This window comes from Falco rusticolus, chromosome 4 (assembly GCF_015220075.1).
Source record: "Falco rusticolus isolate bFalRus1 chromosome 4, bFalRus1.pri, whole genome shotgun sequence".
NCBI classification, from domain to species: Eukaryota; Metazoa; Chordata; class Aves; order Falconiformes; family Falconidae; genus Falco; species Falco rusticolus.
In genome coordinates this window covers 61002139-61028048 of record NC_051190.1, presented here as the reverse complement: position 1 = coordinate 61028048, position 25910 = coordinate 61002139, and the positions used below count along the sequence as shown (strand labels likewise).

Sequence of the window (25910 nt, the reverse complement as noted above, 5' to 3'; positions counted from 1 at the left end):
GCCAAATTGTTGTTGAATCTCATCATCATTCAGCAATTTTTTTAAATCTTAGAACCATCTCATATTTCTTTGGGGTGCAATTTAATGATCCATATTTTCTTTTTACAAGCATTCTCTTTTCTTCTGAATATGGCTTTGCCTTGATGTAAGCATTATATTTGACTTCCTGTTGGATCATTAACTTTGATTCATGGAATAAATTGCTAATAGTGCAAGATTTTTTTTACTTTTGCTGAAACATTGAATTTTCTATACTTTTGTGGTTGCTAAGCTTTTGAGCGACTGTTGTGTATGGAACTAACTTCAGCGGTTTGCAGTGCCTTTTTAGTTGGGCACTTTGTTATGTTGTACAGGCTGGTAACTTTTTTTTCCTTGCTTTTTCTGTGCAGGACTGTGGGGCTGAATGCAGATAATGGAAGAAATTATGATCTGGAAAATGATGTTGACTTGGCCAATTCTCTTCAGCAATATCTTAAATATCTCGGTATTCTCTCCCAGTCTGCAACTACAAATTTATACCCAAGGAAGACAAATGACAAAGCTTCTATCAAGGTAGTGTTTCTAATGTGGTTACCACATTATGTCATTTTGGCTTCCCTCTCTGAATTCTCCTTATTTTTCAGTTTTCCCTTCTGTCTCAAGAGCAGACATTGTTTCTTACTGCCTCCTCCAACTGATTATCGTAACTGCACTAATCAAGTTCTCTCTGAATGACCTGAGTCATCTTCACCCTTGTAAACAATACAGCTTTTCTGAACTGGAGTATTTAATCTCAATTAGAGATGGATTGTATGTGAGGAAGGAGGAAGAGTGGGATAAAGGTGGTAACATCTTCACTGACTGATCTGAAACCATTCTTGCAGCATCTGAGTGGCTCCTCTCCAAAAAGCTGGCTGAACTACCCTTTGAATTCTTGCTGGAGTTGATGGTGCTCAGAGTACAATTAACATAATCTTTGAGCAGATTTTGAGATGAATTGTGCCTCAACATTTCCTCCTTATTGATTATAAAGAAAGCCTATCATGACCAATTACGGTTCATATGTATACATTAGAAATATGCGGATAGCTAGGAAGATAAATCACAACCATTAAATCTTGAGTATTGGCTATTTTTTAAAAAAACACACAAATGCCTGTTTGAGAACTAAAACACTTTTTTTTCTTTCCTAGAGAAAATCTGTCTTGCTCGAAGATGGAGCTTGATAAATTTATAAAACTGATTGGGTGGAGGGGTTGCTTATGACAGACCGTTACAGGCCTGTATCTTTTGCTCGAAAATTGTGTTTAGCCAAAATACTCTATTAATTTAAAGAAATAAGCTGTTATTATAGCAATCCTTTAAAAAGAAATTGTATGTGCTGTTTGCATGAATAAAGTGCAAATGCAACCACCTTAGCTAAAAAACATACTGAAGTTTTAGGAAAAAATCAGGTAAAGAAAACATAGTGTTAAAGCCAAACTTTTTTTTTCTAGGCGCTAACTCAGAGACACAGAACTACTGCAGTGTATCTGCAACACCAGTTCCCAACAACAGTATCAGTTGTATCAACTATATAGTGATGGCATAACTTGAAATGTTACTATCCTTGTCAGAAGCTGCAGGTTTCCCATTTCACTGATTGGCATATATAGAGCTTATGATTTATGGCGTGTGTCATTAGGTGTTCATCAGGGGTAAGGAACCTATAGGCAGTGGCAAGGCAGCTTTTGGGATGGATGAGTGACCGCTTTCATGGTACTTTTTCTGCACTCTCTATTCATGGGCGCTGACTGCAGTGAGGATGCCCGGCTTTGAATCACTGGCTTTCAGAGACAAGAAAACTTGCTCAAGAAGTATTTCAGTGGGTCTGGTGCTGTCATGCAAGTTCATAAATAATCCATATGGTTGAGACCTTCTGTGGGGAAGCCTGCTGTGATAACACCACCCACCAACCTTATCGAGTGTTGCCATGGAGATGGGTACTCTGAAGCCTGGGGGAGTGGGATAAAGAGGAGAAAATCTGGAAATGAAGCATGTATAGGAGCAAACTGTACACTTCTGTTTACTGAAAAGCGTTTTAAAACAACAGACACTGAATCAGATGTGTTACCTGTAATATAAAAAATATATATTTACAAATGAAAATTATTTTAAAAATTAGCACTCAGTCATGAATTTTAAATAATCCTGGAGACATTTCTCTGTCCTCTGCAAATCAAATGCAACTGCTGTTCTTTAAAAAGAAAGAAGACGGCCACTGTATTTGTGCCTTGATTCATTGGATCATTAATGAAATAATATTTAAACAAAAGAGAAAACAGGATTTTTGCTACTCCAGAAAGCAGAAAAAAAATATTAAATTTAACAGTTTGAAAAGAGTAGGAAGGAAAGTAAGTGTAAGAGCTGCATTTGATATGGTCATATCACTTGAAATTGAAAATGGCTCTTTGGCACTTTAATTGCATGCTTCAAAAAATCTTAGTACCTTTGTTTGTGTTTAGATTAGTTATGACCCTACATTAAATAACTGAAGCAAGATCTTATCTTTTTAACTTTCTTGCACTTTGCTGATTAAAAATAAGGGTAGGATAGAGGTACTTTACCCTACTTAAACCTAAAATTGCAGCTTTAGAGCCTTTGTCCTTCTTAAAAATAATTTTCTTTCAAGTATATGTTTATCTCTGTCACTTCATTTTTGTTATTGGGGAGCAGGAGATGTAACACTGTTGGCTTTGATACCTTACTTGCTATGAAGCACAGCTGAATCTTGCAGAAATTTAGTGCTTCTAGGCAGGCTTCCTGAGTGGATTCTGATTTATTCCAAAACAGTCATCAGAGGACTCTGGCCAAGAATAAAACAAAGGAAGAATAAAGGCAAAGATTTAAAAATATTTGTTATACTCCAAAAGTGTTATTTAGTATCTGAACATGAATATTATTAATCAAAGTGTTTTACAAACTTTTGGTCTTTAGTTTTGGTACTATCTTCCACATGTATTATTGGAATAAAATTACAGAGCTTCAACATTACCAAGTAGACAGAATACATACAGTTATACATAAAGCTGTAAAATAAGACACAGCAAAACCTAAAACAAGTAACTTTTTCCTATTTCCTTTGTTCAAAGAACTATCAGCTTGAGGCTTGATACAACAGTGGCAGAAATAACACTAATTAACTTAAATCATGTGATGGATCAAAATTCCTATAATGCCTACCATTTATTGCAAGAGCTTCTCTGAGTGATTTTTGAAGCACTTGAAGTTCACCACCAACTTAAAAATTTTTCTCGGTATTTAGACGGTATCTACGGCAGGCTGTAATCTAGCCAGTTGATAATGACTCTGCCAGTGGATAAATAGCAGTAAATCAGAAGATTTGGTGGGTCTGTTTCCCGAGGATTACAGCTGTAAAGAGCATTTCACTTTAGTTAAGCTGAAAAGAGTTGTTCAGAAAATGGGCACTTGGGGGCATTTGTTACTTAAGCATTAGCTAGTGGGTTTTTGTTTGGTGTTTTTCCCCTCCACTTGGGCTTAATGAAGGTTTTACCATTCACAAAATGCTGCATTATCAGTCTTTTTGATTCCTTTCTGCCAAACCTGGACTTAGTATGGGAAATGACATATAGCCAGGCACAAACACATAATGAGATAGCTTGGTTTATCTTATCTACTGAGGCAAGAAATGCAGAGGCTTCAAATCATGTGGGAATTCCCCTGCTCTTCTACCCTCTGGTTAGGAAAAACTCCTCTCATAGAAAAATACCCAAACCCAACCCCCTGAAAAAAATACTGTACTATTGACATTCGTACAGAAACTGAGAAGCAGGGTTTTGTTGGGTTTGAAGGGATAGCATGCAAATGGTATTGCTAAAGCTAGTCAGCTGTAAAAGGAGAGCTTGCTTGCTTTGCTGCTGATGGTAGCCCTGCTGGTGAGCTCTGTGTGTTTGCATAGCAGGGGCATGTGGGAAGCCTGGAGGAAATCTTTAAATAAAGGAGATGGAAAAAGGGAAAAATAGCTATGTCCACAGTGGCTGCTAAACAAAGCAAAAAAGAGAGGCAGCAAAAGTGATCAGTATGGCAGCAAATACTCCTTTTGTCTACCATCACCAGCTGTTAGACAAGGCAGTGAAGAATGATCTTATATTTTTTAAAAAAAGTCCAAATGCCTGCAGTTGAATAGTTACAGGAGATTTCAATTATGCTGCCTTCATCTGACCAAGAATAATTTTTTAGCCATCACAGAAAGAGAAGATTTGAAATGTGATACAAATGTACTTAGAAGTCTCAAAATCAGAAGGAAAAAAAAAACCCCAAACCAAACAAAAAACCCTGTCACCTGGAACTGTTTGTTTTTTCCTTGAACTAGCTATCAGTTTAACATAATCTCTTGCCTTCTGGTAGCCTGACTTGTGAATTTTTTAATGCCTCATGCCGGCAAAAGTGCACTGCTTTGGTTAACAGCGCTGTGCTGGGCTCATTTCAGACACAGGGGCTATAGCACACAGCAATCGTGTCCACCACACTGCATGACCAGTGCCCAGTCACGCTTCTGGTCTCCCAGCTCCACTCTGGGGTTGGATGCTCCTTTGGCTCCTCCAGGAAACCTTCTGGACAGGCTGTAGGAATAAGGAAGTTGCCTGCTGTACTTGTGCTAGTGCTGCATTTCTTGTTGCAGGGGTCTTTTATGGTTTAGGTTTTAGGGCTAGAAGATTCGTGTAACTGCTCTATATACCTTCCTCCTGAGTTAGCCTCTGAGGTCTTCAGACATGGTCCTACCTGCTGCTAAGGTCTTCCTTAGGCTCATGTGCCATTCAGGCCCTTATATGTAGTATAGGGAGGAAGAGAAAATTGCCTCCGAGTCCTCAGGGAGTTTCATCTATTTTCTGCTGTTTCTGTTTCTTTGGTTTTTAATTACTTACGTTCATTTCAAGGTATACTTTATGTATAAATATTGTGATTGCAGAAATCTCCAAGTCTGAGATATTATAAATTTTAAACCAACGAGTCTGGGAAAAAACAGAACGCTTACATCAAAGAAGTAATTAATAAAGGTAAAGCTCTTCATAGATTTCATGAAGGGGAACCGCATGAAGTGACTGGTTAGCGACAGAGAGGTATGGCTGGCTGTTAGACCAGCAGTACAATGGCGCTGAAAGGGAACAAGGTGCAAACAAAAACTGTTGTGGCAGAGTCAGTTTGCTGGAATCTAGAAGGGTACAAAGGTTAGACAAAGCATTTGGTAAAGCTTATATTTTAGTCCTTACTGCAAGAGGGAACCTTCCACCTGTTTTCCTCCTTCACATTCAGGGAAGATGACTCATATCTTTGCTGGGTTGAAAATCAATTGTTTTATGCTTTGTAATTGATCTCCTGAAAGAATTAGGATATGTGGTAATTTTTAAAAAGGATTATTATTTATTTTAGAAAATCTGAGTGCACAGGTGCTCAAAGATGTACTCTGAACTTATCTGCAAATAATAATTACTGTGATTAACTAGTAAGAAATTACGCAGTCATTGCTCATTTTAATCTGGAGCTTTGATGCAAAAAAGCAGGACCTTTATTTAGCTAACACTGATTAAAATACAGTACTGAATGAAGTTCATCAGAAATTGATTTGAAGGCTGACTGCTGAAAAGTCAAAAAACTTTCTGTAAAGTATACATTTAAACTCTGCTTATATAAATGTTAAGTTCATATTTCATTTATGTGGAATTATGTATACATAAGAAAAATATAATTAACCCTATGCATAAACACTTCCATACAAATATCAGGAATAATTGATAAAGGAGTCTCCCTGAAACTACAGAATTGTCCATCTATTGGCATATCTGTACAATGACCATTAGAATAGTATCTGAATGTCTCACAAGTTTTGATATATTTATTTACCTTATGCCATTACAGAGTACGGAAGAACTAATACTCTGACATAGACAGATTGTATAGCTTTTCTGAGGTAGTGCATAATTTTTTGGTACAGTGTACACTAAAAGTTAAGCCTCAAATCCCAGAAAAGTATTTTGTCTTTTGGATCATTCTCCTCTCCATTGTTCTTTTCAGTAAAATGAAAACATGACAGTCCTTTAAAAAAAACCAACAACACAAAAACAAAGAAAAAAAAAACCCAAACCCAGCAAACAAAGAAAACTCTGTAATTACCAGAGTAGAACTCATTTGACCAAATACAGTTTTTTGTATTGGTGTGAGTGAACCTAAACTCTTTATGATCAGTGGAGTGAAAAAAGGAATTTCCAAGTTGTGAATCATCTATTCTAATACATATATATAAAATAAGACATTGTAAAATCTGTCTTGCTGGCCATCCTGCATGAATCTGGTGTAGATAGCAATTTTTTTCTGGGAGGACTAGTACCTCTACGTTTGAAGATCTAGCAGACTCATGGCTACAAAGCCTAGTAAAATTATAGTTGTGGCATAAATACACAGTCTGGTGATCTAATGTGAACTGTGATTTAATTTTTTAATTAATAATTTGGTAAGTGAAGATTCTAGTGCCAATATCATGCTTTTCAAGTCTTAGACCTGACACCTACCTTTACCTACCACCTATCAGTTGTGACAGAATTTCCACATCTAACATAGAAATCATAATTTCCCTTATTGCACAGCTGTCTTCTAAAGATTAATTATTTTAACACTGATTTGAAGATACATGTACTGTAGAAATTATATTATAAATGATGTGTGTCAAGTCTGGAGGCTTATTTAAAAGGGCAGTTAATTAATTGCTGGTAATTCCCAGATGAAACATAGATTGTTTTAAAACCTCAAATACAGACTGAACAATAAGCTTTGCTTTTTTTTTAGATCCCTCCCCACCCCTTCAAAATCAGCTCTTTTTTTTTTGCAAAATACCATGTGTCTTCCAAAATACCGTGTGTTTAGAGGGTTTGCTTCTGTCATTTCTCCTGCAAGTTTGCTATTTGTCTTGCAAATATTTACTCACTGTTCTTTGGTACACTGAGCTCAGTAAATAGAAGACAATGGAGCTGGTACAAATTTTAGCGTATATTCCGTATTTATTTTTAGATCATACTCATCAAATGAGAGGGTAGAGTTCACAAAAATTTAAACTTATTTTATCTAACCTCTGTGTGACTGTGCTGGTGTATACATTTCAGGACAGTGCAACAACAATTATATTTTTTTTTTAATGAGGGGAAAAAACCTCACCTTACCTGAAGCAGTTGTCCAGCAAATAGTTGGTTGCTTTCAATGGAGTTGTAAAACAGTGTTGTAGGTGTGGATCCTGAAGATCTCTAATCGTTTGCATTTCTTTGGGTAAAAGTGTTCTCTAGATTCATATGTTAGAATTATAAGTATATTGAAATGGTGCTAATGTGCTCAACTCTTGGCAGATGAAGATCTTCATGTTTCTATGTAAATCATCTTTAGATAGTGAGATAGCTCAATATACCAGCATATGCCTACAGAAAATGTGTTTAAACATCATTCACTGAAGCCTTAAGTAACAGACTTAACTGACATATGAGCAAACTGTTCTTAAACAAGGGAAGCTGGTACACCCTGGTATATCTATCGGCACTGATTGCCATGCTGCACAATTTCTACCTTTCACTGGGGGCTGACTGTGACTTTTTGGTTCCTACTGGTAATGTTAAAGAGCTTCTGAACGTGGTAGCCTGATAGTCTGTGTCCCCATGTCTAACCAGTAGCCAAGTGGAGCAGGTACTGCCAATAGGCACCATGGGACCCATGGTCTGACTCTGGATATTGGCACTCAGACCACCATACAGACATGCACACATAATAGAGCTTCTCACCCAGAAGAATAGTTAGAAATAGAGTTTATTGAGAAGATGGGATAGACTGTGGTGATCAGAGACAACGTATGGTCAGACTTGTGTACTAGCCAACCTGCTTACATGTTACTGGTTCCCTTTTACTGCCTTTTCCTGCTGTTACACCACAGCTGTTCCCCAACCCGCCCTGATTTCTGGTCCTTTCTCTAAACATCCTATTATATGCTTTGTACAATGACAAGATGTTTTTCCTGGCATCCTGTAAGGAGTCCCACAACCCTGTAGGCAGTAACTCCTTCAATCCGCAGGGTGATCCAGACAAGAGTCCTGGACATCATGGCTGATGGCTTGCTGTGGTGGCCCAGGGAGGAGCTGGGGGAGGGGCCTCTTGGCATTGATCAGGTTATTGGGGTTCATTCACCTGTCATTTTTTTCTCCACACATTTCACCCTTTATATGTAAAGACAAACCAGGTTATTGCATAACCCAATGTGTAAAACTAACATTTTTTGTTTGATGAGCTGATGATGAATGTCAGAGAGACCATCCAGCACTTCTATGCCCAAGGGAACTCTGGTTTAGCCCATAGGATGGAGATTTGTCAGAAACAGAGAGAACAACCAGCAGTTAGTTATGAGAACTAAAGGTAGTGAGTTCCTCAGCAACACAAGAAATGGTGACTAAAGATAAAAATTATTCATGCAAGAGAGTCTGTTGGAGAAGGTTGAAGGGTAGGCATGCAGGTAAGATCATCCCAAAAGAGATCAAGAATGGCTGGGAACATTTGGACTTAAAAGTGAATTTCTTAAATAGTAACATACATGAAAGAAGCCAATGTATTTATCCTCTCTCTTTTTTCATCCAGTTTTGGATGATTTTTTTTTTTTTAAGAGGAGTAGAATATGCTGCTCACAATCAAATCTCTGTCAACTGAAATTACAGCGGTGTAGATTATTGGATGGTATACAGTCAGACTCCAGAAAATCCTGTTAACACTGCAATTTCACATTAGGAAGCAAAGTCATCACTAGTTTTGATCAAAGGAGACTCTGAGGACCCCTTTTGCTTGATCAAGCTTTTGACATTGCAAACTACGGGGTGTTAATTAACAAACTTTGCCATTTTTACTTCTCTGATGTAGTTCTTAAATGGTTTCAAAGCTGTTGTAATTCTCAGAAAGAAAATAGGAGATAGTTACAGAAAATTATTAGTTGAAATAGTAGGTCAGATGAGATGACTGTGATGGTGCCTGTTGCTTTAAGCCTATGAATCTGTCAAAAGACCATGGCCTGATGCTATCTCATCACTGCAGGAGACACTGGTTTGACCTCTTTTTCAGTTTCTGGATTCTTACTTAGTCTTCCAGGTTCTTGGGGTTTATGCAGTGTTTTCTTGCCATGGTATAATGTCATTATACATAGTAAAAAAAGGCTGGTAGAGAAGGTTTTTGCTCCACTATTGCTCAAAAAATTGAATCTTTCTTTGCCTTTACCTATTATTTTCAGACAAACGTAACACTGAATTTGGTGCAGAGTGTGTAACATCATGTCTACAGCACGCAGTGGCTTTTAGGACTTCCCCTCTTTCAGTGAGCTAGAACCTAGCTGTAAACCTGCTAAGATATCCTCCTGACAGTGCAGCACTGTATGAAAGCAGCAGCTCACCAGCTGAAAGAATTGAAACTTTTTTAGCACAGGCCTGGCTACTTTAGTTGTGGTACCCAAAGGACACAGCTCCATCCCAGGGACTTCTGGGCCCTCAGGTTTCAGTGCTGGCTGGATTTCTCTCCAAGTAAAGGTAAATTGAGGTGTACAAATTCACAGCCCAGACTTCGATCTTGCAGTCAGGCAGTGCCACTTGTGCTCCTGTTAAGTTACATGTTCACATGAGTGCATGTGTTTCCCACATCAGGAGTTTATATGAGGCAAGTGCCTGAGTGTCACAAAATATCCAGACTGCTTCTGGTAGAAAAAGTTACGCTTCTTTCACTCCTCACAGTGAGTTAAAGTATGAGATGATTTCATTTTTGGTAGCCTTTGGAAACTTTTATGTTATCACACCATTGTTGAGGGAGAGCCTGGTTCCAGTCTTTGTTGTGATTTTATTTTCTAATTTCAGTAAGCATACTGCCCCTATCTCAAATAAGAACAACAAATGAAGTATTGTAGGTGTAATCATGACCCAACCAAATTTAGGTGGTAGCAAACATAAATTAATCTGTGAAAATGCATCAAACAGAAAAAGCTAAATAAAATTGTGGGAGGAAGATTTCTCCTTTTTGCATTCCTAAGGGATTTTTTGTTAGCTTTATATGACTTCAAGATTTAACAAATGTATCCTCAAGAAAGTAACTATTTTGTCATAAATTTAATTCCATTCTTTCTGCACTTGGGTGAAACATTTACATCAATCTACCCCTTTGTGGATAAATTGAACAGCATTTACCTGTGCCTTGGGTTGCATGCATCTAATCCAGTCCCCTTTTTAATATATTTAAAAAAAAAAAAAAAAGAAAAAAAGAAAATGTGTAGTCCGTAGACTATTGCACAGTGCATCTGCACAGTGTAATTTATTGTGCCCTTCTGTGAACTTTCATGCAGAAAATGTCAGTTACTTACACACCTAAACCATACAAGACATTGCCCTAACAATTTCAACTTCAGAAAGGTTAGTGTGTGGGCTTTTTTGATAATGTGTGAATTATTGAGATAGCTTATTTGAAAGGTGGTGAAGAAGAGGAAAATCCTGTGCAGATGGAGAAATAAGATTTTTTTAACTGATTTTTTAAGCAATTTGGAGCATTTTTTAAAAGGTGTTGTATCAGTGACATGAGATAATTGAGCAGTATCTTACCTATTTTTTTTAAAAAAGAAAAAAGTTCCTGATAGTAATAGGGACTTGTATTCTAACCCTATTCAGTATAAATAATCTATAAGGTAGCTATGGTATTCTTTGTTAGTTCTACATATTGCATTAAATGTTTGTCTTTTTTTTTTCTTTTATTATTGTTGGCAGTTCTTTATATTAAACCAGTTTAATCATTTTCTCTTTAAAATTTCCTTACTCCCTGTTTCCTTCTGCTTCTCCGTAATGTTAGCAGCTTCTCCAAAGGCACCAACAAGGAAATTTGCAGATTCTTTTCACTGACCATGGATTATGCCATTTAACTTTGAAGTAAGTCAAACTAGCAATGTCCATGCTCAGGAGGTTTGATTGCAAAACCACTGCAAATAAGATTATCACATTGCTCTACAATTGTTACTAGTAACTTAAGATTTAAATCATCACTGGATTCCAAACTACATATAACAGATCTTTCTCATATCTTTTTCTGTAAAAAATAGATGTTTTTTCCCATGGCACTTAGACAAACCCATAATCTAGTGTTATGTTTATCTGTACTGCAATTTTACTTGGGTTTCACCTTGCATATTTCATTTGGCACATGTACTTCAGGTGCTGTGTTTTGTTTGAGATGGGGGTGGCAAGGTAGGGTTTTTTTCTCCTCCAAGTTGAGGATTGCCATGCAGCTGTGAGATCCCTTTAATTAAGTCAGACTAAGCTACATCAGATGGGCTGGTATCTGAGTGTACTGTGCAGACAGCTGAGCTGTTGGTGCTATACTTTAATTAGAACTTTTAATATTTCATCCCTTACTGCCCAAAGTGTGACCTGTCAAGCTGCTGAGAGGCTGCCCCTTCTTGATAGAGGTGCAGCTCTGAGCTCAGGACTGGCACTTACTTATATCCAATTTGTGAACAATCACCTGGTGGTTTTGTTGTGTTTTCTTTCTTGATGCCTGTTGTCTGCAGGAGCAGGAAATCACAGATCTGTTAATGTTAAAGGGTATTTGGACTTGTTAAATATCTCATCAAAAGCCAGCCCACATCTCCTGAACCTAATCTTTCACACGTGGCTTGATGTCTAGCAGTTTTGCTCCCCCGAAGACTTGATTTATTAGTAAAGCTTCAAAGGCTAAAGAGGCAGCTGGATATGGGACAGAAATCGAAATCGTGGTATAGTCACATAAACTGGATTGAGCTGACAATGTGTTTCCATGGCTGAATGGGGAATGTCCTTTCCCCCCAGTCATGTTACTCCCTTTCCCAACTCCCTGTTCTTCCTTCCCTTGTCCCCAGAAGGTCATCCAAAAGGTGGCAAGGTTGAGAGTACAGGGGCTGGATAGACAGACAGCAGTTTACGTGAATTCTCTATAAACTACTTGGTGTGTCTGGGACTGCTTTGCATCAGCCTCTGCAGTTCCTTCTAGGAATCTAAGTGTCATTAAAGAATTAATTACCCCATGCAAAGATCTGTTGAAATTAAGAAATAAAAACATACAACTAGTAGTTTTCACATCTAGGATTTGCTATTAAGTATGTAAACAGTGTTGAACTTGTATTTTTACAACTGGCTCCCCTCTTGGTGTTGATCAGAGCAGTGCACACCCTGCAGCTGGTGCACCAAACCAGTTATATTGCTGTTGTTTGATACAGTTCCCAGGGGACATCAAAATATTTCATACAAAAAGCGGCTTGATCTCTAGCTCTGTATTCTTTGACACTGTCTTACTCTAGCCCAATTTCTTGACATTAACAAAACATGTTTCTATGTTAAAGACCACCTGCAGAAGTCAAAAGCCTTGCACTGGTGGATCACAAACCAAAGAAGCCAAAGTGCATTTTTTTCTGTAATAAAGTTGCATAAGCCATAAGTCTACAAATCATCATATGGAATCATGGAATGAACCTCTTCAATAATTTCTCAGGGGAGGATGACCCTCTTGGAAAGCAAGGGTTATGAATATATATTATAAAATCAACTGACTTATCAGAAGAAATAAAATTGTTCAGAAGGAGAGCAAAATTATTGTCTATAAAAAAAGAACAGGATAAAATCTAAAGTTTTTTATTCATTTCTGGAATAGTTTATCAGCCTTACTTATTTTGCCTTTACAAATTTCAGTAGAAAATATATAAATAATGATTTTTCTGGCCTAATTCTACTAATTGCTCTCCTCTGGGGTATATAGTCTCTGTGCTTTATGTATTTTGCAGCTCTTTCTGTCCTAAACCATTATGCTATCAGTGCACAGGGACACTAGTGTTCCATTATAATTTATAGCAGTGAGAGTTGAAATAATCCCTGCCCTAAGTTTCCCACATTGTAATGTAGTTTGTTTGACAGTTTAACCAAGAAACCACAGCTGAGAAGCAGGACTCATTCTTCAACATACATACAGTATGGGATGCAACTTAGCAAAGTGTCCTGAAGGATTTAGAAACAAAGAATCTAATTGGAATCGTTCTGAATATAAGTAAACGTCTTGGTTTATATTTGTATTTAGCAGAGAATGAAGGAAAGTGTTTTTTGAAATTGTTTAGGAGGGTGGAACTGGTTTGTTAAAACCAAAAACCAAAAATGTCTCTACAATTAAATTATAGTAAATGTAATACTAATTAATGAGTCTATTGTTTCATATACTGAGGTAAAGGATTAAAGGACTTAAAGGCAATTTAAAATTTGTCCTCAAATCTAAATTTTGTCATCAACAAAAAGAAAAAAAATCAATGAAAGCTATGGATGTTGTCTTGCAGTTCTAGATTCCCATCTGGTGCATCCTTGAAAATCTGAAACTGAAAATAGAAAACTCTAGTGCCAGCCCACCTTTCCACTTTTTACCCAGCTCTTTTTCAATGAAAACATGGTTTTAGCTTGATTAAAACATTTTTTACATTCTTGCTTAGTTTGCTGAGTTATTTTACCTGAAAAAAACTAAACCAAAACAAAATCAAAACCCAAATGGAAACCCATTTTAAAGGCTGCTTTTATTTTTCTTTATACTGTCAGAGGGCATTTTGGTTAGAGGTTTAATTTAGGGAAAAAGCAAAACTATTTCCTTTAAAATAGAACAAAGTATTTAATATATACAAAATATTTTTTTTTGCTTCCTTGGTGTTCTTTAAAAAATGACATTGTTTATTTGACTTGCTAGGTTTTGGTAAGTAACCTAACAAAACAAGTTACTCTCTCAAGTCTAGTAAAAACCAAAGGGAAAGTGGCTTTACTAACTTCCCTGTGTCTGACTGAATGCAGATAGTGCATAGATAATTAATATCAAGTTGAAGTTGCATCATTCTCTCTCTGATCTCTTTCTTTTGCTTTTTGATAATTTAATAATCTGGTTTACAAAATTTGTACCTAAGCGATAGTGCCTCTTTAAAGCAAACTTACCGGTTTGAGGTTTGCTACCTACATATGCATTACAGATTCTAATTATTGTTTTCCTGGTCGGTAAAACACTAAGGATTATGTCTGTGATCCTTGTGTAACAATAATCATTACAAAGCAATGATGACCCAGTCCTTTTTTCACCCTTTTACTCTCTAGAGCTACATCTATAATGATCCTATCAGGTACTACATGATGCAAAAACCCAAAGAAAGATCATCTCCTTTGGCCCATACATCAATATCCCATCAACAGCATGCTGAAAATCTCCATGGGAGGTCCTTCAGCCAGCCTCAGCCAGATAAATTCTCGCCAGAGTCAGAAACGGCGCTTGACCAAAAATCTCTGATGGCTGCACTGCATACGTACATCACTCAGAACTTGTCAGCCCAAAACAATGATAAAAGCTCTCACAGCAGGACTAAGGGGCCTCACATATATGCTGATAGATTCTACTCTTCGCAAGTCAGTCCTTTTGATGGAACTTTTGCCAAAGGAAAAGCAGAAGATTTTAAACTGAAGAAACTGTTCAAGCCAAGACCTGCATCTGGAGTGCTGGGGCCGACCCCTGAGATGCTGAATCATAAATCCGCTTCCCAAGATGATCCAAAGGACCCTCTGAGTGTAGTGGATGGTAAAGCTGATATTTACTTATTTTAACTTATTGGAAGTTTTCCTTGTATTCACTGAGTATTTTTGCAAAAAAAACGGGGGGAAAAAAAAGTAGACATTCTGATATATCTCCTACTATTGGCATATTTATATCTGCCATAATACAGTAAAAATGTTCATCATCCTAACTACTTTCTCTGCAAACATCTACCCACATTCTTCAACCCACCTTCCATATGCATGCAGAAATATATGGCACTCAATAAGTTGTAGCATTTATGTAACTTGTTATATTTTTCAAAGCATTTTACAAACAACATGTGATTATGGGTATATCTTTCCTATCAAATCTGGTTTTATGTATACATCCCACACTATATATAGGTAATATAGAAATGCCTGGTTTTGTTCCATTTCTCTGTATTTAGCTAGAAATTCAAGGACCATGGATAAAATTCAAAGTTAGACACAGAAGTTAACATTGAGATAAATTCTGGTACAGAACAGAGAGGAGAGGCATCCGTCAATTGTGTGGCTAGGTGGACACAGTATAAATCAAGAAGGTGAGGTTACATCTAGTTTTGGATAGACATTTTATAAGAAACAACCCATTTGCTGGATTTCCATCTTTTTTTGCTAATGCTGTTTAACAGTGGCCAAATTCTGATTTCCTTTGTATGTGATAGTTTGACTAATATTTAAATGAAGATGGAGTGTAACTTCTCATGGGATGCTGTGATACACTTTATGTGCTGCTTTGTGAGACATGATGGGTCTCCACATCATGGCCAGGGATCAGCTACAGTTGAGGAAATAACTCTCATTGACTTTATTGTTTCTTTAAACTCATCTAACTATTGATGTTATTCCAGTGGTTCAGAATGCCTGAAAAATGAAAGAATTGTTCCTCAGCCATCGCCAAACAGTTACATCTGTTACACCACAGTCACCACTATCCCAATGGATTTTGGTGATATGTAAGAGGGTTCCTTTGAATCCTTTCTGTAGTTACTATAATCCATAAAGTTTTACATTCTTTGATTTATATGGTTGGTTTTTTTTAAAAAACAGAATACACAGAAATGTCAAAGTTGCAACAGAGGAAAGATAATGCTTGCAATCAAGGGATGCTCAGAAGTGAAAGCATTCTTGGTATGGTGCCCAGAGATAACAGGTTTCAAGGAACGAACTATAATGTAAAATCAAATCCAGGTGGCACTGTAAGTCTCTTGCACAGGTTAGACAATTTTGTTACTAGACTCAAAACAAACTAGGCACATGCTGGTTTCATTATCCTCCAGCTGTTCCACTTCACCTTTCCTGGTAGGAGCCAACCGGGAAAAAAAATGCTTAACACTTAGAGGGAATAACATGTTTCACAATTCATTGGGTTGTACTACTATGACTTCACATACATAATGTGCCCTGTGGGAACTTCTTCCATTGCATTAGCTTTTAAATGTTGCATAGACTAAAATTATGAATCATTTGAGTAGGAAATAATATGGTTTCCTTTGTATTTTTGAGCCACTTAATAGTCTCATAAGGAAGTGGTGAAGACAAATCCCAACATATTCGTTGTTTAAAATGATGTCCATTGGAATGATGATGGTTTGGATTCAGATTTTCCAGGCTGACTGCATCATCTCTTTCTGCTTTTAACCTTTCTCCACTCTCTCTGGTGCTTCAGGATTTTTGTACACTTGTGGGTTGTTTCTCTCTTGCACCCTAAAGCACAGAATGTTTGAAAAACTGGAAAGCATGGGGTGCAGTCACATAAGCTCAGTTCTCTACTACATCTTATACAGAATTAGACAAAGGAACTAGACTGGGAGAACAATCGAGAAGGTACTGAGCAGATTAGCACTGAGAATTGCTGCAAAACAGTGGCAGGTAAATTAGCTAACAAGGCACCCTGAGGAAAAAATACAAGAGAAGGAAATGTGGAGCTATTTTCCTATCAGATTTGGAAACTACTACCTCTAGGAGTAGCATGATGTGTGTGGGTACTGCCTTTGTAGTCACTGTGCAATAGCAGAATCATTAATCTGTCTTCTGCACCAGCCATATTTAGAATTTGGCTCAGTTTTAAGTGATTTTTTTCTAGTTACTCATTTTTGGTGTATTAAATATTATAGAATACATCTCTCCCAGTTTTAAGTGATTTTTTTCTAGTTACTCATTTTTGGTGTATTAAATATTATAGAATACATCTCTCTGTTGCTTTGGAAAGGTCACAAAATTGATAATTCAGATATTTTTATTTTATTTTTCCCAAAATAAAACAAACTCCCATGTTTATAGAGCAAAGATATTTTTGTACATCCTTTGTCTGCAAAGCTGTGGTCACCAATCTGTATGGTGCTTAGCTGCTGACTACAGCTAAGTGTGGTCAGTAGGGTGATCATGTAGAAGATGACAGACCACCCTGTGAGAGTGCGAGCAAAGTTCCTGCTGCCATACACCGCGGTCGGTTCTCAGGCAAGCTGGCTTTGGCAGTTGTGTCAGTGGAGTTTGGGGCATGATTTATACGCTGTACAATAAACAGCTGTTTTCCCTTGCTAAGCTGCTATTGTTACCTACTAGGGAATTCTACTGGTGAAGCTGATATTAAAAATTACATGATCTAACATATATGTGCCTTTACTGTTCAGGGCTGCAAGGTAACTATGAAAAGCAATTTGCTGCCTTCATTGCAGAAGCTGGAGCTGAGGGAGAAATCTGGTTTGCAGTACAAGCCCTCTGAAACACGGCTGAGCATTGCCGATTCTATTTAGAAGGCATCAGTGGGAGAGTATAAAAGCTCTGCAGAGGTCCATGCATGTTCGAGTACACATGCTGCTTAAGCGATATGCCATTGCAGTATCCATCTGGGTTTTGGTCTTTCTCCAGCAATATTTTGTGATTTCAATAATTTCATCATAATTTCCTTAAATTACCCAAAGGTGTTTGTAAATAGATGCACTAATATCTATTTGTGTATCAGCCTTATCCAATGACATGCAAATTATATACAAACATGGACAAGTGCCATAACAAGTGGAAACATCCATATTTAACATGGACATTATATTAACATCGTATCAGTAACCTCATGAAGTTAGGAAGACTCTATTTAGACCTTCATTTCACCAGGCTGTTACAGACATTTTGGCGACTGTTCCTCCTAGTATACCGAAAACATGATGTTCCTCATGCTAGCTTTGGTCCTTGACATTTTAAGTGACACTTGTAGCTGTTCAGTAAAAGTAGCATATAATGACTAAGTTGTACTCACATTCACACAAGTGTTTAGGAGTTTGATAAACTGTGCCCAGGTGACACTGACCAGGGCAGGAATAGCAGCGTCAGAGGGGCAGGAGGCAGCTCCGTAACAGGTCTATTAAATGACCTGCAGTGAGCCAGTTAGTGTTATCTGGAATACGGCCTGTGGCCATTCATTTCCTTGTGTGGCTCCCTGCCCTGTTCCCCCATTTCCATTTTGTTTGAGACTGAGACTGCTTTGTTATTGACTATGAGCCTGTGGAAGTGGACTAGAGAGATAAGACTTGGCTAAGGTGATAGGTACAGAGAGAAGTTAGTTAGGAAAAACATAATGGAATGGAGATGACAGGGCTATATTGACTGTGTGTAGTTGAATAGCTCAGTAGTTGGCCTTGACAGCTGGCTGTGAAACAACCGAAATAAACAAAAATCTAGTAGTGCTACATTAATATAGCTCTTTTAATTATATATGTTCTGAAATATAATTCTCTTTTAAGATTTCTTTTCAAATATTGATGTTTTAGTTGAAAAGTTTTAGTTTTGATTTGGAACTGACACATATTCTGTCTTTTCTTTGCTGACTTTATTAGCTCTGCTTCAATAATTTAGATTTTTCTGTCAGGTTTTTGTCCGATAGTTCTATAAAACACAAGAACAAAAATGATACCTAAGCAGACACAAGACTTCTAAGGTAATCTGGCAGTGCTGGTGTTTCCTAGTTTAATTTCCTGCATTGCTGCTATGTGTAACATCTTCTCCAAATGGCCATCTTCCAGGTAGCTGTTGTGCTTCTTGAAAAAGTTTCTTGAACTAAGTTTGCTCAAACCTAGTGAAAACGTTTATTGCAGTTTGGATCAACTTGCTCTTGTAGATTACCTTCCTAAACAAAAATATTTGGTTATTATTTTTTTACTGTATTATTAAATTTGTAACGAGGATGGATACAATACAATGAAATGTGGAAATGAAAATATTCAAAGTTTTCTGTGAAGTGTTGCTCAGCTTCCATCAAATGCCAGTCCTAATTTTGCTGCCTCCAAATATCTTGGCCCAGAGAGTTTGGCATAGATTGTGAGATTAAGTCTTTGATTCTTGTAACTGAACATTGGCTTTCCTGTACAAAGCACCCTGCTGTTTCATTGTGGTACCATAATCTTTGCTGGCTGCTACAGTTTGAACATCATAGATTTAACTATCTTTTTTATTGTTAGTCACACTCAAGTATGTTTAAAACTAAGCTTTTTAAAGTAAATTTCAAAAGTTCACAGCATACACCCTCAGCTGAATTTTATAATGAAATCAGTAGAATTTTGTATTATCATCAGGGTGGATTATTGGAAACATGTATCTTTTTAACCTGGCAAAGAAAGTACATCAACAAACCACCTTCCCCATGTGTCAAAACCCTCTTTGACTCACAGTAAACCTACTATTTAAGCTGCTTAACTTATCTTGGTCTATATTGACTAATTAGTTTGGGGAAAACTGCATTAGTTTATTTGGTCAAGTTAGAGGACATTAATCTCTCTCTTGAGATGGCATTGAGAAGTTGATGGTCAGCTGCAAGCTTTAACCTCTTCAGCTAACACTGTGTGGTCCAAAAAATGACAGATGTTTCTCAGGTCTTGGCCTCTTTTTTCTGATGAGAAATAATCCTTGCTTCTTGTCTCCCTGCAAAACCACAGATGTTCTGCTGCCTTTTCCCAGGAGCAGAAGAGTTTCTACTTCTTCTTTCCTAGTCTCTAACTACTTCTTCCTTTGCTGTGAAAAGTAAAACCTCCTCTTTAGCCCTTTTTCCTGTAGTGTTTTCCCCTTTGCACATCTACTTTTTAATTCACTTTTATGTAACTGACAGCATGGTCCCAAAGTCAGTCTTGTTTACAGATGATGACAAAAATGTCCAACCACAGGCCTTAACAGGGAGAATGTTACTATAAGATAAAAGACTGGATGTTGCTGTCAAACTGCTTATACATAAATTCATACATTCAAAAGAGATTTAAAAGTGGACCATATCTTCCTTTTCTTGCACAATACTACCTATGTGACAGTTTTCTTGCATGCATATGCATATGTATGCTAAATTCCTGATCAGCATGAATAAGCAGAACAGAAGCATGATTGAAAATTACTTTGGTATGCTAGAGTAAGCCCTACATTTAGTGTCTCATACTCCAAGGGACATTAGGCTGAGTTTTGCAGAATAGTACTGAAGGATATATGCAATATATGCAGTCAGTACCTTCCCTGAAGAGCTGTTATGCTATATCTTCTAACTCACCTTGAATTTCCACTGTCCTTGAATTTCCTCATCTTCAAAACTTTTTTCACATCAAGGTTGTTTTGTGGTTTTGTTTGGTTTCTGTTGTTTTGTTTTGGGTTTTTTTTCCCCCTGCTAAATGTAAATCCATTTGCTTTTCCTGGCCTGGAATGTCATCTAAACATGTCTTTACTCAATGTGACTGGTAAAACATTCACAGCTGACAGACCAAAACAGTGAAGTTCATTTTTGACAAAAGATATTTTTGACAAGAGAAATCAATAAGATTTAAGCTACCTTAACACTTGTTTTCAGTATTTTGAGTCATTTTAGACTAGGAAACAATGTTCTTCAGGTAAAGAAAAAGTAACAATTTTATACACCTTTCTCTAGGACAACTTGCAGGGTTGTAGCGGCATACATCCCCCAGCGTCTGATATAGATTCACCTTGACATAAACCCTAACATTCATTTATAATACTGTGGGTTTTGTAAAAATGGCAGCATGAATGTATACACAGTCCTTCGGAAAACAGACATTCTCTATGAAGGAACATATCTTTTAGGGAAAATGAAAGATATTGATATAAGCACATGTACTTTGTGTATGCAGCTAAATCTTGTGCTTGTCATTTTGTGATCTAGAGACACTTATTAAAGATGTATTGAAGGACCTAAAGAAACATCAAGTGAACGTGGAGAATCTCAGCTCAACAGAACTGGATGAGATCGCTGATACTATCGCCAATGCAATTCAAACTGTTGGCATTCAGAAAGAGACAGAAGAGGGTGCTGGAAAAACTAAAAACAAAACAGAAGCGCAAATGAAGAAAGGAGAAGCTCAAGGAAGGGCAGAGGTTCAGACTGGGTTAATGGAAAACAGTGTTAATATACCAGGTATAAAACCTAAAAGTTAAGCACATGAAAAGATAGCTACCCTTCTTTTCCTTTATTGTTTCACATTAGTGCTAGACTTTTCAAATTCAGTTTTAAAGACAGGAGGGGAAGCTTCTGCATTTTTTTGCTGAAGGCTGCAGGATTTTACCTTTGTGACTTTCTTTTACAGCAGATACTTTATTTACCAAAAATGCATCTGTTTGTGAACCCTTGGTCTTCAAGCTTCACAAGCATGATAAACCTACACACCCAATTATGTTGAAATACAAATAGTTGTATGCCATGGGGTCTTAATTTCCCTTTCTTGAAAATGAGATGTTTAAACAAAATGATAATGAAAAATCATTATATTCCAAGAATTTATTTCAAAATATGTGGGGAAAAAATGTTTTACATATAATCATTCTTTAATGTACCGCAATTACTTGCAGAAGAAAGTCTTAGACAGACAGGTACAGGTAGAAAACTACTTCCCTTTCCTGCTTTGAGAAATAAAAGAGTAATTTGCTTCTATCTGGACACATATTTTCCTGGTGATGCAGATTCAGGAGCTACAGTAATTGCCATTAATAAGTTGACAACACAGTGGGACAGAAGTTACCACTCATCCATTCTCTATTTTAGGAATATTACATTATGTAAGACATTAAAATCATATGCTGTAAGTCATAAGCATAATTTACTGTCCTTTTTCATGGTGAGATACTGAAATCCTTACTAGTTAGGGATATTCTGGTTATTTTAATTGCCAATTCTTTTTTGTAAATTAGAATGAGCAGGCTTGAGGGTTTGTCCTGAATCATGCTGGAAGACATGAATAAAACTCAGTTCATAAATGAAAAAACAAGCATTATTTGACTGAGGTTAATGATGTGACTGCATATCATCACTGTAGTTAAACTGTAACATGGTTTTGGTAGATGATACCTATTGAAATAAGTCATCTTCTTCCAGCAAAACATGTATGTGGGATGTATATGTTTGCTTTTTCTTTAATGTAAATATCTATTCAGCTAGTTAGAGCCATTATATTGGGGGGTTCTTAGATATTGATAAACAGATATGAAGATTGGACACTTAATTAGCAAAATAACACTATTACATTGGCTCTTGAAGTAGTCTGTCCATTGATCTTGCGTTGATTTGCTATTGAAGTTGGGTTAGAATAACCATACTGAATTATACAGTGCTCTTTACTTTGCCCTTTCAGCTTTGATGTCTTAATGTTTAAATTGCATGAAAAGGCCACTCAGCAGCCTATAAGCGGTGTGCGTTTCATGTATGATATTTTCCCTTCCTAACTATGTATTTGTGCTTTTCATATCCTACAGACAATGGAGTGCGCGAAGGCAGTGTGAGAACTGATAAAAAGGTAGAGTACCAGTATTTTAACAAAACAAGTATTCAGTCTCAGAATATCAGGTTTATATGCAGTGAAGGTCAGAGGCACACTTTGAAATATAAGACTTGTTTTGTGTCTTGTGTGAATATAATTCAATATCACAGCATAGGCATGTTGTGTTGATGCATTGAAATGTTAAAGGAACATTTATTTAAACCTTAACCAAAATGAGTTTTGCAGTTCAAAAAACAAAATCAAGTCCTATTTCGCCTTTCATTTGTAAATATGAATTCATATTTACATAACAGAATTCATAACAGATCCCAAACTTCAGACTAATTCAGGCTTTTCCTGAAGTTGGTAAATTTTAAGTATTGAGGTATTCTTGAAAACACCATTCCTTCACCTGTCATTTGGCTCTTAGTTCTGGGGAATGCAAGCATCCTTCCTCAGACAGTATCTAAGTTTCAGAAGCAGATGGGTAAACATATTCCCTCTGAAAGCATGTGTTTGTGAGAAGGTTCAAAATTCCCTTTTCTTCCATGGGATTCGTCATTCTTCACTTTTTTACTTTACCATTAGTTCTTCAAAATCTTTGAATATCAGAGGTATTTCAAAAGCTCTAGGCACTAGGGGATAACATAAAATTTGGGATTTTAATCCAGATTACTTTTACAATATTCCTTATGAGCTTTGAATCACATCCTCTAGACTTTTGTCCAATATTCAGCCATTTTTCAGGTATATCAGTCTTTCTTTTCCTGGGTTACATGGAGCAAAGAAAAAAAATCTCAAAGAAATATTTTTTAAAACTACCGTGAAACTTATCCTACTATATACTCTATCAAAAGCTAACACTACAAGACTCACACATGAGCAACCCTCCTTTTGTTCACAGCAAAATCTCTTTAGTAGCTACCCTTCAGCCAAGCAAAGAAAACACAAAAGTGGGCAATGTGGCAGGAGCTTTAACCACCCACATGAAATTCTTCCAGGAATGAAGCACTGCATTTAAAATAGACTTACAGAGGATACCATGTATAGATTTCTTATTGACAGTTTGAATAGGGGATGTCATAGAAAAGAATATATTGTGGCACAGAGTACAAAGTGCCTATTAGCCATCATTTCCTTCCAAATGCTTGGGTGCAGTAAACTCGTATAATGAAACTAGCTAATGAATTGTTCCAGGCATGTGTTTTGACTTTGGTCATTTGCTTACCGTTTCAACATATGAAACAGATTTTTTTACGTGATCATAGGTTTAGCTTAGTGGATCATTCACAAACAGTTTATCAGAATTTCTGGACATGAAATATAATTCATCACATAATATCTCTTCCCTTTCCTGTGTTATGACTTGTAAGACCCAAGAGGTATGCACGTTTCCAGTCCCAACACTTAGAGTACTGATGAATATTTCTATTCTTTCTCCTTTTCTTTAACTTATTTGATAACAAAATTTTATTCTCACTAATACTTAAACACATAGACACATGAAAATAAACTCCATCAAAATCTCATCACCATTTTCTTCTAGCTTTTCAAAACAGAGATAAGGCTGTCTAGTTTCTGTGATAATTGAAAAAAGAAAGTAATTGTTAACTATAGAATTTCTTTGCCCTTATTTGAAAAATACAGTGGCGTAATTTAATGCTGTTTTATTATTACTGGATGAACATGTTCTTATATAGTCTGGCAGCATATAGAAATTAAGAAAATGACCATGTGACATTTCTATGAATAGGCTTTACCATATCAATAACAGTCTGAAAGATTATATCCAGGTTTGGTTCAGTACAACATTCCTGTGTTTAGTTTTTAAAATAACATTCTTTTAATACAGGAGAGCACTGCAAAGCTAGTAAATTTCTTGAATGAGAATGCATTACCTGAAAATACACCTAAAGACCTTATACCTGAAGAATCTACTAAGACAGAAACCAAGAAATCTGAAGACACTGACTCTTCTTCCTCAGAAGAGATAAATGCTGGTGTGGAAAATGTAAAAAGTGAGACTTTTTCAAGGGAATTGACAGCTGCAAAGAACAGTGAATCTGACTCCAAAGACCCAAGCGAGGCTCACTACGGGATTAAGAATGCTCTAATGCAGGATGGAAACTCCTATGAAGAGCCTCAGAAAAATATGGGACAAGGCTTACAACTTGAAGTGAAGTCTTCCGAGCAGAAAGAATACGGCTATATTGTGACAGTGAAAGAGTAAGTATAGCAGCCAATTTGAATGGTGTTTTTAACTTGAGAAAAGATAAAGTCATTGCACCTTATGAAATATGAATGTACAAGAGGAAAATGCCACAGGCCTGATTTTTAATACATCTGAAACTATTTGGAACCTGTTCAGTACTTTGATGAAAATACACGAAAACAGTTCAATTTTCTCACAGTTGCCTTTCCTCCAGTGCAGAAGATACTTAGTTTGTAGGTCTTTTATGTAGATGTCTCTCTGTCTTCTCATGTTCCAGTGACCTTCCGATATGTCAGTAAGTGTGCTTATGGTTAGAATGTGGGCTTTAAATATTTGACTTGAAAGTAGCCTAAATATCAATGCCTGAGTCATTCTTTAAAAAAATGACACAGTGAAAAAGCACAATATTTTCTCTGTGGTTTCATTTTGATCTGAAAATAACACATAGAGGAATCCAAACATCACATATGCAGCTAGTTTAGCAAGAAAGACCTAATGATTTCAGGTCATGTCACTAATGAATTTCACATTTAATACCATATTTTCAAAAGACAGCTTTTTTCCCCTAGTGAAACACAGTTTATTACAGGAACATTTGGGAGTTTAGAACAATGTGGGCAGTTTTACATACTTTCCCCCACTGCAAGAATGAGAACAATTTGGTTAGGAATCCAAACCATTCTTCTGTGATAAATTAGGGATTTCTAAAATGGGCTTACAAATCTCTGCCCAGCACTATAGAGAAACTGAAACTTTTGTAGCACGGATTGATTTTTTTTACTATCTCAAACTTATTAATGGGATCGAAGGCAATAGAATTGTGGAGGATTCTTTTTTTTATCACACTGTGTTGCTTTGAAATGCATGTGGCTGCATTTCAGAGACAGCTTCTTTTTTGCCTTCTCCCAGGGGCCACACTTGAGAAAGATGTGATCATGAAGAAAGGATGCCATTTGGGGGGAAGAGATTTTATACAGTGCATGGAGGGACAGAGAGTGAAAGCTGAGGCTCAGCAGCCTGCAAACACTAGAGAAAGACAGAGACTTCCCAAAAAGTAGGGGACAAGCACCCACTCCTCAGAGATTATGGAAGGAATATATTTCATAAGGACTCAGAGGTTACCCTGCAGAAAACAAAAGTTACTTAGTTACTGGAATGAGAAGCTGAAGGAAAAGGGCTGACTTTATGAGGACATAGCAGGAATAAGAGTTAACAGATCCTTGCATTGCTATCGTGTCCCATCCTAAGTTTTATTTTTACCATTTTAGTGTTACATTTTATTCATTTTCTAAAGAAACCCAGCTCTATAGTTTAGAAAAGACC

At 36.8% G+C, this 25910-nt stretch overlaps 1 protein-coding gene across 1 annotated transcript in view; it reads left to right on the top strand.

Moving 5' to 3' along the window:
- PTPRN2 (protein tyrosine phosphatase receptor type N2) overlaps positions 1-25910 on the top strand; it is a 663462-nt gene that overhangs the window by 240108 nt on the left and 397444 nt on the right. The window contains exons 5-9 of the mRNA XM_037386391.1: positions 390-552; positions 14166-14640; positions 20788-21039; positions 22371-22411; positions 24228-24601. Of these exons, the coding sequence (XP_037242288.1) occupies positions 390-552; positions 14166-14640; positions 20788-21039; positions 22371-22411; positions 24228-24601 (1305 nt within the window). The remainder of the gene's footprint in view (positions 1-389; positions 553-14165; positions 14641-20787; positions 21040-22370; positions 22412-24227; positions 24602-25910) is intronic.